The 14378-nt window shown below is 37.5% G+C and overlaps 1 protein-coding gene across 3 annotated transcripts in view; it reads left to right on the plus strand.

Annotated features, from left to right (window-relative positions):
• Positions 1-14378, plus strand: part of LOC125650346 (bifunctional glutamate/proline--tRNA ligase-like) — a 39251-nt gene that overhangs the window by 10963 nt on the left and 13910 nt on the right. For 2 of the 3 annotated variants that reach the window (XM_048878564.2, XM_056165891.1), the window contains exons 10-23: positions 8-132; positions 1125-1233; positions 1359-1443; positions 1533-1592; positions 3441-3551; positions 4087-4223; positions 4316-4367; positions 4508-4660; positions 4846-4958; positions 5129-5240; positions 5952-6098; positions 6219-6428; positions 6542-6742; positions 7433-7630. In XM_048878564.2, coding sequence (XP_048734521.2) covers positions 8-132; positions 1125-1233; positions 1359-1443; positions 1533-1592; positions 3441-3551; positions 4087-4223; positions 4316-4367; positions 4508-4660; positions 4846-4958; positions 5129-5240; positions 5952-6098; positions 6219-6428; positions 6542-6742; positions 7433-7630 — 1813 coding nt within the window. The remainder of the gene's footprint in view (positions 1-7; positions 133-1124; positions 1234-1358; positions 1444-1532; positions 1593-3440; positions 3552-4086; positions 4224-4315; positions 4368-4507; positions 4661-4845; positions 4959-5128; positions 5241-5951; positions 6099-6218; positions 6429-6541; positions 6743-7432; positions 7631-14378) is intronic. The other variant, XM_056165890.1, reaches the window with a different exon arrangement.

The following is a 14378-nucleotide window of genomic DNA, read 5'->3' on the forward strand; positions in this document are numbered from 1 at the left end:
GTTACAGGGTGTACCCCACTTACGACTTTGCTTGCCCTATAGTGGACAGTGTAGAGGATGTGACCCACGCTCTTCGGACCACAGAGTACCATGATAGAGATGAGCAATACTACTGGATCCTGGACACACTAGGTGAGGTTCAGGTGAAAGGAAGCTTCATAGAATAGAAGATAATCTCACTGAAGACTAGGGATGTCAATGAGTACTTGAGTACTCGACAATCGCTCGGTCATACTGATCGTTGACTAAATTTTCCATAGTCGAGTACTCATTAAAAGTATCATTTTAGTAATGTTCATCAATTCTAAACATTTCAGTGAGTAAAAATCATGTGAAGTCAAACTGCCCATGTTCAGATAAATCATTTAAATTTGGATGTCGGTCTGTAAACATGCCTCAGAAACCCACTGTTTAGACATACTTTAAAAGATTTCACGATTGAAAAACAGTGAAATGTACATTATGTGTTAACTGAACTTGCATTTTGTGGAGGGACTACAAACATGTTGTATCATAATATTAAAGGCTGACATCCTCCAGAATCATTGTTACGGAGTATTCGACTATCGCTCGACTAAAGCCTCCGAGTATCCAACTAGGCTCTCTGAGTAAAATTGACATCCCTACTTACTTTGCATGTTTGAACGTATACTCACCAATGAATATTATTCACTATTTAGCACACCTGCTGGTTTTACAGCACCAACAATTTAAAAAACATAATTCAGAGTTTAAACGGAAGCATTTTCATGTTGTGTACACATTTCCAATAGCTGGTCTTGGCTCAATGTGGTGCTATATTTAGACCTCAAAGAGCAAGATGACTCGTGTGAGCATAGTGACCCATGGAGCTTTTCTTAAATCTCTTTTTATGCAGGAAAGCGTCGAGAGATCCAAAATGCATCACCCTTTCGGCATGCTTTTATAATATCGGAGGTCGTAACAGTTGTGAATTAAGAGGACAGAGATTCATTAATATTGAACCCTATTTTGTAAATGGAAAATAAAATGCAACTTGTAGATTCTTTAAATAAGAGATAAATGTATGACCATTTTGGCACTAATTCATTGTTTTAGAAAATGTTTTCAAGATGAAGGAGTTGAGCATATTATTGAATTTTTAGGTTTACGACGTCCTTACATCTACGAGTACAGTAGGCTCAACCTGCAGAACACTGTCCTCTCCAAAAGGAGACTCACCTGGTTTGTCAATGAGGGAATTGTGGATGGATGGTGAGTTTTCATTATCTCTTGTCTCTCACTCCAGTACTGATAGGAGTGACAGGAAAACTTTATAGAGTAGTGTGTGTGAAACTACATGTATGTAGAATTCGCTGTATGGTGCTGTATAATTACAGGGATGATCCCCGGTTCCCCACCGTGAGGGGCGTGTTGAGAAGGGGAATGACAGTGGAGGGGCTGAAACAGTTCATTGTGGCACAGGTAAGGGTAATGTGTTACAGACTTTAAGAGGAGATGACACATTAATGGAACCAGGGTATGATGACAATAGATGTTCTCTCTTTCTGCAGGGGTCCTCGAGGTCTGTGGTGATGATGGAGTGGGATAAGATTTGGGCAGTCAACAAGAAAGTAAGTTTCTAGACTAATACATATATATTTGTCTGCGTGTCAGTACACTAGCTCATACTGAACACAGAGTTTCTAGACTGATACATATATTATATCTGTAGCCAGGGTTCCAAATTACCGCTCGCCCACTCGCATTGGCGACTAAACTTTGCTTGTGGGCACCCAAAATTTCCGTTCTTGTCGCCCACTTGGCGACTGTAATTGTCCGATCAACATTTTTCTTTCCGACCGATCCGAGCCGTATTATAATTGAAGTTCAATTTCCGGTTGAGGTTTTGTCACTTTGTGAGACATTCCTGGGGTATCAAACCTTTCAAAATGTATTTAAACCAGAAGTTTAACAACGCAAGGGTTACTTCAAACAAAAAGAAAACGCCTGTTTTTACCAAAGTGGAAAGAAGGGGAGAATATGGCTCGATGACGGCGAAATGGGGATAACATGCTGTGTGTACAAAACATGACACGAAAGGTCCAATCGTTGTGACAGCTTTCCCAAGTTATAAACTTGACAGCATCGTAAAGCTGAGAAATTTTGAAATCACATAAAAAGTCTGAAGAAACGTGTGTTAAAGTCAGACGCTGCGAAGATCATAAAGTCCATGAACTCCGATATTTTTGCTAGGCTGACAAAATGAGAGTGGAAATGAGAGGGATATTTAAAAGAATTACGGCGAAGGAAACAGAATTTAAATATTGATTTTTTAAATAAATTGCAATGTGACCTGATGTTTCTTTTTCTTGTAAAAAAAAAACCCCCATGTTATTCAATTTCATGATATGTGTGGGCTAACAGGATTTCTTATTCAGGGGCCCACTTGGCCCCTAAGGTATTTAGTTGAAGTTTGAACCCTGTGTAGCTCATATTGAACGCAGGGTTTGGTTATGGCTATAGAATGTTGTGATCTGTAAGTCATTTTGAAAATATAAAACTTTGTTGTTCAGGCCAGTGCTTTGTACTGTTAGTGTGGTGGTAGCAAGCAATTTACTGACACCAGAGGAAAAATTATATGTATATGAAGAGAATCAGGGTTTATAAACATAGGTTCCATTTATGCAATTTTTCAAATACATGTATTTCCCATTTTGATATATCTTGTGGTTACAAATACTTAAAGCTATATATACAGTATTAAACAGTATTTTTCTAATGTTGCAAACCAGACCAAAATTTTGTCACTATGATAAACTACATAAAATACTAATTTCTGACAAACTCGACAAATTATTCATTGATATTAACTAAAGTACTGGTCTATTCAATGCAAAGGGGAAAACAGTGATTTTCTAATGTATATTTATAAAGGATTGAATTTTATAGTAGATGTGTACAAGAAAAGTATTATTTTAAAAAGCATTGTGGAGGAAGAGGTAACATAACAAATCTGTTTATTATATGTAGTCATTTTAAAAATGATTGTATGTTAAAAATGAAGTTTAACTCCTTATCACATGATTCTTGAAGTGATCCTCCCTTCCTTTCTGCTCCATTGCCTGTCTGACTGTCTTTTTCTTTTATCACTGAATGTGTTAAACCTCCACCAACAGGCTGTCCACACTTTGGGGTCATCATAATTCATTCACTTTCTAAAGTCAGCTTGCAATGTCACTTGATGATAAATAGGGTATTAGATAAATAAATAGGAAATTAGCTGTATCCTTTTTAGTCTGATTGATTTAAATTATATGATTAGCATAAAGTATCTATAACATATATAGCTTGATAAAAAAAAACCTGTAAATCTATTCATATAATAATATCCAATTAATAAGGCTTGTATATTTTTAAAGGCATATTTTGCTTGCAAATGGAAAGTATAAAGAATAATGAAAGCAATGAATTTATTTTAGGTGATTGATCCAATTGTACCAAGGTACACTGCTTTGCTTAAGGAAGAGGTTGTCCCAGTTCATGTGAAAGGTGCATCTACAGGTGTGATGCAAAAACCAAGACATCCCAAGGTAAGGGAGTTAGTGTTATTCATCATAGACATACTCTGTTTATACCATGGAGAATAAAGATTATTCATCGTAGACATACTCTGTTTATACCCCGGAGAATAAAGATTATTCATCATAGACATACTCTGATATACCCAGGAGAATAAAGATTATTCATCGTAGACGTACTCTGTTTATACCCCGGAGAATAAAGATTATTCATCGTAGACGTACTCTGTTTATACCCCGGAGAATAAAGATTATTCATCATAGACATACTCTGTTTATACCCCGGAAAATAAAGATTGGATGCGTTTTAATGTTCTATCCATTTGTTTGTCTATCTGTACCACTTTATCCTTGGACATAACTTTTGAGCAGATAGACAAGATAGAATGTAGAGATGTCATACATAGTAAACTGAAAAGTCAGGATCAAACTAAAGGTTTAAATCAAGGTCAGAGGTCACTAATGGACTTGGTCACAGTCAATGTTTCACAAACACTTCTTGTGTAATGATTGATAGATTAAAGTGTGGTAAATGGGTCTTTTTCAGAATGAAAGTGTAGGAATGAAGGATGTGTGGTACTCTCCCCTTGTGTACATAGAGGGCGCTGATGCAGAATTGTTGAAGGAGGGGGAGCTGACTACATTTATCAACTGGGGTAACCTGGAAATAACTAAAATAAACAAGTAAGAAAAACACAGAGATTTGCATTTGATCAGTTGTTATAGTTGTTCAACAGTAAGGGGTGGCAGGTTTAATATTTTCTATTTGGTTCCAGGAAAAATGGCAAAATTGTGTCCATGGAGGCCAAAACTATGCTGGATAATACAGTAAGTGCTGCCACAAGTTATAAAGTCAAAGCGTATAGTCCGTGACTTTAGAGCATAAACTGTCGTAGACATCAGATGAAATAGTGAGAGAAAAAAATGGCTTCATTCCTGAGATATTATAACCTGATTGTTACTTCCAGGACTACAAGAAGACCCAGAAGATTACCTGGCTGGCTGAGACAGACAAAGCCCCCTTCACCCCCTCCATATGTGTTCAGTATGACCACATCATAAGTAAAGCTGTTCTTGGTAAAGAGGAGGACTTCAAACAGTATGCCAACAGAGACAGTAAGGTAAGACTAGCACTCACTGACAAGTCAGATATCTAGCAGCTCATAGAGATCTAAAGCATTAAACTGCAGAATCCAAACCATTTAGAAATATCATGCAGATCAATAAATATTTGAAAGCTGGTGGTTTCAAAGTATTCTTTTGAGTGAAAGTTCTTATGCATCATCTTGATGTATTTGTATTACAGAAAGAGTTGGTGATGTTTGGTGATCCTTGTTTGGCCAGTTTGAAGAAAGGTGACATTATACAGCTTCAGAGGCGAGGATATTACATCTGCGATCAGCCGTATCTCCCAACCAGGTCAGGGGTCATTTCTACGACACTCTGCTTCAATTCTTTGTAATCCATATAATGTACTTGTATTTCACAGAAGTAAATGTAAAATAGCTTCTTATCTTTGGATTATTGAAATGAATAATTGTTTTTTAAAAGAGATATTAAAAGGGATTTATGATTGAATTTTGGTTTAGCCCTTTCACTGGTCTCAGCAGTCCCTGTGTCCTGTTGAACATCCCAGACGGCCACACAAAAGAGATGCCAACCTCTGGGTCCAAGCACAAAGAAGATGGCAGCAGCAAAGAGGTAACAAAAATGTTATCATTCACTAGAAATATTAATTGTTACAACAGTTTGCTAAGTATGTAATTGATCATAATGTAGTATGATATTGGGAAATGATGTATGTTGGAATGTTTACTAACTAGTTTGCTGGTTCATATCTTTTGGTCTTCCTGACCTCACTGATCAAACCATTACCATCCGCAAGAGCTTGTTCTGCATATGATCAGTTTTTAAATCGAGGCAGGCTATTGACTAACAAGTTGATGGTGCAAAGGTTTCAACAGTCTCATTTAAAGTCAGCATATTACAAATTCTATGGTCATTATAACAATTTAATTTGCCTGTACAACCTATCATTGTGTCAAATGCTGTCTGACTTGTTTCATACTGATTGTTAGGCCGTTCTTGGCACACAGATTTTGACTACGGATAACTCTGCTTACCTGATCAAAATGTAGGGCTCACGGCAGGTGTGACCAGTCGACAGGGTATGCTTACTCCTCCTAGGCACCTGATCCCACCTCTGGTATATCCAGGGGTCCGTGTTTTCCCAACTCTCTATTTTGTATTGCTTGTAGGAGTTATGAGATTGATCACTGTTCATTATCTTCACCTTTCATTAAATAGATTTCACTTCAGCAAATGCATGTCACTATCTTTTATACCTTTCAGTTCAATTAAAAGATGTTTTTATATTTGTATATCAATTTTTTGTTTTTTTCACAACTTCAGAAATCACAGAGCAAGAAAGGGAAAGCAGCTGAGAAATCTCCCCCTGATACACCCTCCTCCTCAGGTATTGATCTGGTGGATCTAGACAAGAGGATCAGAGGTCAAGGGGAAAGAGTTCGTGACCTCAAGTCCAAGAAAGCTCCCAAGGTCATTATTTGTTATTCTTAATAGAATTCCTTATATGTGTACATGTAATTTCAAGAAGTTTTATTCAAAATATATACAGTGCAAGTACTGTTATCATTATGTATATTCTTCAACATTCAGGAGCAAGTAGATGCAGAAGTTAAAATTCTCCAGGCTCTGAAGGCAGAATATAAATCTGGTTCTGGTTCTGACTGGAAACCGGACACCAAGCCTGTCCATCCAGTTTCTTGTCCACCAGCATCTGGTTCAGTAAATGCCGGAGAACTCAATGATCGAATAACAAAACAGGGCAACATGGCCAGGGACCTCAAAACAAAGAAAGCCCCCAAGGTAAATGATTATTTGATTAAGTTATCCTTCCTTTCTTAAAACACAATTTCATATATTTCATAATCTTCAAACATTTCTGTCTTATCAAAATTATATTTTTTTCTAATTTTCAGAGTGAAATTGATGAAGCGGTGAAAATACTTTTGGCTCTGAAGACAGAATTCAAAACTATGACAGGAAAAGATTGGAAACCTGGTTCCACCCCGCCCGCAATAAGTTCATCTGGGAGCAGTGGAGATGTAAACATCATCAATGAGAAAATTATTGCCCAGGGCAACAAAGTCCGTGACATGAAAGCAGCCAAAGCTTCAAAGGTATGTATTGTTGATATGATGTAGGAGATGCATTGTATATTGGTGGACTGTGTTGAGAAAACCATCTGTATTATAAACATACCTAGCATCACAAAACCTTATAAATGCACTGTTCACTGCAACTCAACAAATTTAAAGAGCACCAGACTTTGTCCTGGCTAGCTGTATAGAAAGACTTCCTATCATGTGCTAAGGGACAGGAGGGAATTGTAATAAATATACAGACAAAGTTGTGGAAAGCCTGCCTTGGGAATTCTTCATGATCTTAGTACCAAGAAAGTTTATCTGCTCTCAACAGTATTCATAGGTGAATTACGTCATTCGGATTGTTTGTGACCAGATAAAGTTGTTCAATGGGATGCATCAAATTAAAGTGGCAGGTTGAAATTATTGCAAGGAGATCAGTTATTTGGTGCATATCAACCTCAGTAGTGATTTGTTCTAACACTTCAGTTTCTGGATCTCGGTATGAATTTCAGTGGACCATTTTTCTAATACTCTTAAAATAGTGTTTTCAATTTCCTGTGGAAGTTGAGGTGAATTTGTTCTCAGGGATTGAAAGAAAAACCCATGGGTTCTGACGATGAGTGCACCTGTGTAGATTGTAAATGGATATTAAAACAATTCATATATTTCACAATGTTTGAATGTCTCTATTAAAAATGATAGTACATGTATTCTAATTTTCAGAGTGAAATTGATGAAGCAGTGAAAGTACTTCTGGCTCTGAAGACAGAATACAAAACTATGACAGGAAAAGATTGGAAACCTGGTTCCACCCCGCCCGTAACAAGTTCATTTGACAGCAGTGGAGATGTAAACATCAATGAGAAAATTATTGCCCAGGGCAACAAAGTCCGTGACATGAAAGCAGCCAAAGCTTCAAAGGTATGTATTGTTGATATGTTTTCGGAGAGGCATTGTTTTTCACTCTCGATCTCTCGAAGTGGTGGTAGCATATGTATACACACCAACACTCAAGTGTATGATAATTCCGCTTGGACCATATACCTGAATAACGGTGAATGCCGGGGCTAGCACAGGCTTTGATCTCTTGAACTCTTGATCACTCGAAGTTTTATCAAGGTCCCTTGAACTTCAGGTCATCGAGAGTCACCTGCACTTATCACCTATACCATGTTAATATTAAAAGCTGTAATGTTCCATAACATAGTGATTTGATATCAGTTGGCAATAGACACCGAGTTTCTCTATGAAATAATAATCTGTAATATTTCCTCATTGATCTAGCCATTCTCATGTTGAAATATAATTGAAGAAGTGAATTTGTCTTCTATATCGATCAATTGGTCAGATATTTTGAACATTCACTTGTCAGTTACCCAAGTGAAGCCTCAAGGTGCACTGGTATCCATGCTCAACGTCAGCTAATTTCTCAGAGATAATATACCACAGTGATTTAGATAATGGTATTGTGGGGGATCTGAATACCAGAAGTGTGAAAAAGCTGCTGATTATGGGATTTTTTTGTGCATACCAGTAATTGGAAGATAGTTTTGAAATGATGAGCCTCCCAGCAAGACCTGAAGAGTTAATATGTCTGCTTGTCTTGAACAATCGTAATTACACCCCATGCAACGAAGTTGCAGAGGGTATAATGTTTTTGTCCAGTTCCTCATCCGTCAGTCCCTTTTCTGTCAGCGCAACTCCTCTGAGACTGCTCAACAGAATTTTGTGAAACTTTGTAGTTAATAAGGACACACCGGTGGAGATGTGCATATTCCCAGAAAATTTAGATTCAATAATTTTTCTGGGAGTTATGCCCCTTTTGAAGTTAGAATTTCGGGCCTGTCTGTCCTGTTTTTGTCAGCGCAACTCATCTGAGACCTCTCAACAGAATTTCATGAAACTTTGTAGATAACTGTGTAGATGTGCATATTCCCAAAAAAAATTCTGATTCAATACTTTTTCTGGGAGTTATGCCCCTATTGAACTTAGAATTCTGAGCCCGTCTGTCCTGTTCTTGCAGTAATGCATAGCATTACCATTCATTATGTGAGGCATTGTCAAGCAATGTTGGAGCATGGGGTATGTGAGCTTGCTCACTTCTGCTTTCTTTCATTGACCCATCAATCAAATTTAATTCACCTATGAATATTGTTGATAACAGATAAACTTTCTTGGTACTAAGATCATGAAGAATTCCCAAGGCAGGCTTTCGACAACTTTGTCTGTACATTCATTACAACTCCCTCCTGTCCCTTAGCACATGATAGGAAGTCTCTCTATACAGCTAGCCGGGACAAGTCTGGTGCTCTTCATGATGAGTTGCAGTTCTCATCATGGTTGAAATAGTCTCAAAACAGGAGAATTTCTAACATTTCTAGTTTGTCAACAGCGAATGGATATTTCATATGAATACATTTACCTGTAAATTCTCAAATTATGTTTCCTATACATATAATTTGATTATCAAATGCTACAATACAGTGATATCAAATCAAACATGAAATGATCCACCTTAGCATTATACTGCAAATGTAATGTTAAATTCATTGTGACATCACAATACCTGTACAGCTGCAGCGTACACTTCAACATTAATTTGTTATGATCATTGGAAGCAACATATAGTCCAATTCATTATGAAGAATTGTAAAATTACAGTATTCCTCAACAGTCAATGATATTAAGATTTGCAAACCACAAGCCATTCGGGCAACTGTTTTCAGGAAATCCACATGCCCGAACTCAATTTCACTTGCCCGAAAAAAATATGTAATTATACGCATGCGAAATTTGAATAATTTTCAAAACAAATCCGGAACAGACCGAGTGAAGATGCGTAATTAATGGGACGAATGACTTTGTTTGGGGCGAGTTATTCTAATTCTATGACTTGAGCATGCACGTAATATTTATTTACTTCCGATTGTCAAATTAAAACTCTGACGGGTATTTTTCTTTTACAAGCCAGTCGGACTTGTTGCCAAGTGGATTTTACAAATCCGACAGGAAAATCATTGGCCGCGCGGGCGTTCGGACTACCGCTAATTTCGCAGACTGCCACAGTTTACGTATTGAATTAAGAGTTACAGTATTACCCTCAGGGTTAAGGACATACACGATGTGTCTCAATAATATATAATTTTTCATAACATTTCACATGCAATACCCTTGCATTTTATCTCATTTCTACAAAAAAAATCTTGGAGTATATTACTATGTCTGTTTTAGAGCTATCATATTTTGAAAGTTCCTGGTTGTTGCCAGTGAAAATGTAAAATCATCTCTTATGTAATTTACAGTAAGTTGTATAAATGGACATTACTGTAGCAAAGAAGGAGAGAAAAACCTATAGCACAATCGGGTATCGAACCCTGGACACCCTTGCATTACTATTTAGGTGATTTAGAAAATGTCAGAAATGTCGTGTATGTCCTTAAAAAAATTCTGTTTCCTCATCACATCTGCAGCAGGCACACAGCAGGTGCTATGCTATTGCTTACAAAGTGAATTAGAATTATTGCTGATGCCTAAATTTCATTATGATCTCTCATCATCTCTATATGATAGCATCTACAGTGTATATTATGTAAAACTGTAATCTTATTATTTTTCATTATGTTCCAGACTGATAGTTTATGAATGAAATCTATAAATAAAAAAGATTCCTACTCAGTTATACTATTATAATAGTAAGACAAGTATCTAAAATGTAACTTGAAATTGAAGTGAAAGCTTGGAAAATTAGGATTTTAGGTGATCATGCAAGGAATGACTCCAAATTCCTTTGATAATACAATACTTAATTCAGAAGAAAAGGATTGGACAAGAGGCAATGCCTACATGTATATGTATCCTCTCCATAACTCCAAAATTTGTGTATCTTAATGTATTCCAATTATCATTAATGTGGTAATGAAATCAGTATGACTCTTCCAATTATTTTGATTAATAAATCAATTGTTTTCCAAGTAAGTAAATTTTAATTAAAGTCTTCACTAATTACGAGGGCAAGTCAATAAGTAACCAGCCTATCCCATTTCTAATTGACTGAGACAGTCACGATTTTCATGCCTTCTTTCAATACATGTTTTATACCTGGGTACAAAATTGCACGAGTATTGAGTCATTCTTTAATAAGATATTGAATGTCAAACATAGCTAGTGATGCAAAGGCATGCTTTTCATCTAAAGTTGAGTACCGTGCAAAAATTCGGTACTTGTATTTAAAAGGTAGAATAGGCAAGGAAATACACGGTGAGTTAACCGATGTTTATGGGTCTTCTGCACCATCTGATGCTCAGGTTAAATTCTGGGTAGGGGAATTCAAATGCGGCAGAACGTCTTTAGAAGATGAAGCCATGTCTGGACGCCCACTGGATGCCACCGAAGAAGAAATGTGTAAGATTGATTGATTGATGTTTTCCGCCACACTCAACAATTTTTCAGTTATCTGGTGGCGCCCAGTTTTTTTTATTGGTGGAAGACAGAACCTGATACAGTGTACCTGGGAAGAGACCAAAGTAAACTGGAAAACTTTCTCACTTACCGGCGCGAGCGGGATTCGAACCCGCGCCGACCAGAGGTGAGAGGTCGTTTGATTTGGACTGCGATGCTCTAACCACTCGGCCACGGAGGCCCCAAAATGTGTAAGAAAGTTTGGGATCTGGTATACTCTGATAGGCGAATTCAGGTGGAAGAAATAGTGCAGGCATTAGGCATTTCACATGGTAGCGTTTCAACAATCTTGCATGATCATTTTGGTATGTGCAAGCTGACAGCCCGTCGGATCCCCAAATCCCTTAGCAATGAGCAAATGGCAACCAGAGCATCAGTATGCAGCGCCTTGTTGAAGCGTTTCAGGTCAAAAGATGATTTTCATCGGTGGGTAGGGCCTGGATCCCTGAGGCCAAAGAAGTTCAAGACTCAACCATCTGCTGGCAAGGTGATGGCCACAGTATTTAGCAAAAGGTGTTATTGTGTTATTGTACTTTTGACCCAAGAGAAGTACAATAACTGGAGTGTACTATGCAAACTTGCTAGACCAGCTGAGAACCGCCATCTGTGAAAAACGCTGAAGTAAACTCTCTAAAATTGTTTTGCTGCAACAGGATAACGCTAGAGTCCATATTTGCAAAGATGTAATGGATGCTGTAGAGCGAAACAGGTATAAATTAATACCACATCATGCCTATTCGCCTGCCCTAGCAACTTCTTGCTATTCCCAAACTTGAAAAAGGATATATGTGGACGTCATTTCCGGTCTGATGAAGAAGTCGTGACGGCAGTTGAGGAGTGGGTCAATGGAAAGGACCCTGCCTTTTTCAGATTTGGACTGATGGCACTTGAACACCATTGATCTAAGTGCATCAGACTAGAGGGCAATTACATCGAAAAAGAAGAGGTGGATCTCAACCCAATCTAATTAAAATCAGACTTCTTAAATCTGCGCCGTATACTCTGCGTAAGTAGATCTGACATAACCCGATTAGGGGTTATGTTCAGATGAACTTTATGTCAGCCAATCAGCGCGTCGGCTTTGAAATCATCGATGTTCACAATTCAAGGAAAATGGCTGCGATTGTTTGGTTTGAAAGAAAACACATCACAGCTAGATGCGACGTCACAATGCACCGTTTACATCGACTGGCGTTATATTCCTCGCGTTATTTAAGTAAACCATCTTGAAAACTATTAAAATCGTACCCATCCCTATTCATACATAAATCGGAATTCACAATTTAATTTGAGCGTATTTCATATCGTACGCTTTGTTGTTTGTATGAACGGAATAGATTAGGCATTATTGCGAAAGTTTAAAATTCATTATGCGAGAATATACAATTTTACAGTGTGGAATAAACTTCATGGGAGAGAAATTACAGCAATTTGTTTACGAATTGCCAGGAACCGCCTAAATAGCCATCATTGTCAGTATGGCACAATCTGACTGGCTGATAGTTCTCATGAATATTCCAAGCGAAAGGTCATGCGGACATGATCCCCTATGGGGTTATGTCAGATCCTAATGTAGCGATTGTGAGCATATTCTTGGATCTAATTTTAATTAGATTGATCTCAACTGGAAATAAGTTAGGCTGGTTACTTATTGACTCGCCCTCCTACATACAAGAGATCAACACAAGCTCTGTAGAGCTTTTTAACCGACTATCATATTTTATAAAAGCACATAAAAAACACATGGCATGCACATACATACAAACCATCTAATTTCCAACAAAAAGTACAATTTGTGCTGACGATGCTGTCTTAGGGTCAAAAAGGGTCAACCACCCCATAAATATCTTCCCAAATGAGAGGTTTTGAAATTTGTGTACTGAAATTCAAATCTCCTTCCAAATGAAAGATACATGTATGTTTTTGACTAATAAATGTCAACTGAACTTGTTACACAATGTCCTCGGGTAAAGGGAGTTCAAGTTTCCACAGATGAAGGACCATGCCCTGTTCCAAGGGGAGATAATTGAATAAATGATAAAAATAGGTTGGGTTGTTTAGAATTTTTCTTCTCAACAATGTCTGTGCCAGATGCAATAAAACTTATGAGAAAACTTTATTATATAATGCAGATTCAAGTTTCTTCATTCCATGAACCCATGGCCAGAGTGAAACCAGTTTTACACAGGGATATATTCAAATTTCTTAAGAACCACAAATGTACAATTTGTCAATTCATATGCAAGCATCATGTGGTATAGACTAAAGTTCACATCTTTACCCCTTGGGTAAGGTTAGGGTCCACTCTGGGTTGAAAGTTTTGCTCAGGAAAATATAATACTTCAAAAATTATCTTTTTTTAAAGACCCACAAGGGTGCTATGCAAATATTCTCGTGTGGAATACAGTAAGGAATTACACACATGAGAAATCTGATATGGAAGATATGTGCAATGATATTTTGAAATTGAAAACTTTAAATTTACCTTATTTACTTTTTTAAAAACCCAGTTTTAGTAGAAAATAATCTGAAAAAATTAAAACCCCAGCTGGACTCGATCACATAATCTATAGATCTGTATAGTCAACACGTTAACATAAAGGAAATTATCATATATTTGGGGCTAGTGGTACTTTTAACTAATACTCAGATGACCAATGAGGCCTGTTGGCCTCTCATATTTTTTATACTTTGTATCATTCTGTTTGATCTTAGTACATGATAAATATGAAGTTGCTGTCACATTGCATAGCTTGAGACAATTTGATTCATAGGTGATGTTGGGGTAAGTAAGTAAGTAAGTAATTTTTATTTAAAGTCGGAACTATATACAGGTAAACAATAAACATGAGCTAAGAGCTCTTTAACCGACTATATACTGGGTGGGTGTGTTTGGATGGGGTCCACATCTTCCATCTCTCATCCCCTTCCTCCCTCCTCCTGTCCCTTTCTCTCTCTCTCTCTTTCCTTTCCCCCTCCCTTTAGCCCTTCCTTCTCTCTTCCTCCTCCCCCTTCTCTTCACCCCTCCCCTTCTTTGTCACTATCCCATCTCTTCTTCATCCATCTCCTTTCCTTTATCTCTTCCTCATCCATCAATTTTTCATCCCTCCCTTCTCTCTCCCTTCCCATTCTCCTCCATTCCCTTTTCCTTCCCTCTCCTTTTCCTCCTTCTCCATCCCTTTTCTTTCTCTCTCCCTTCCCTTCTCTTCCT

Source organism: Ostrea edulis, chromosome 5 (genome assembly GCF_947568905.1).
Source record: "Ostrea edulis chromosome 5, xbOstEdul1.1, whole genome shotgun sequence".
In the NCBI taxonomy this organism is placed as follows: Eukaryota; Metazoa; Mollusca; class Bivalvia; order Ostreida; family Ostreidae; genus Ostrea; species Ostrea edulis.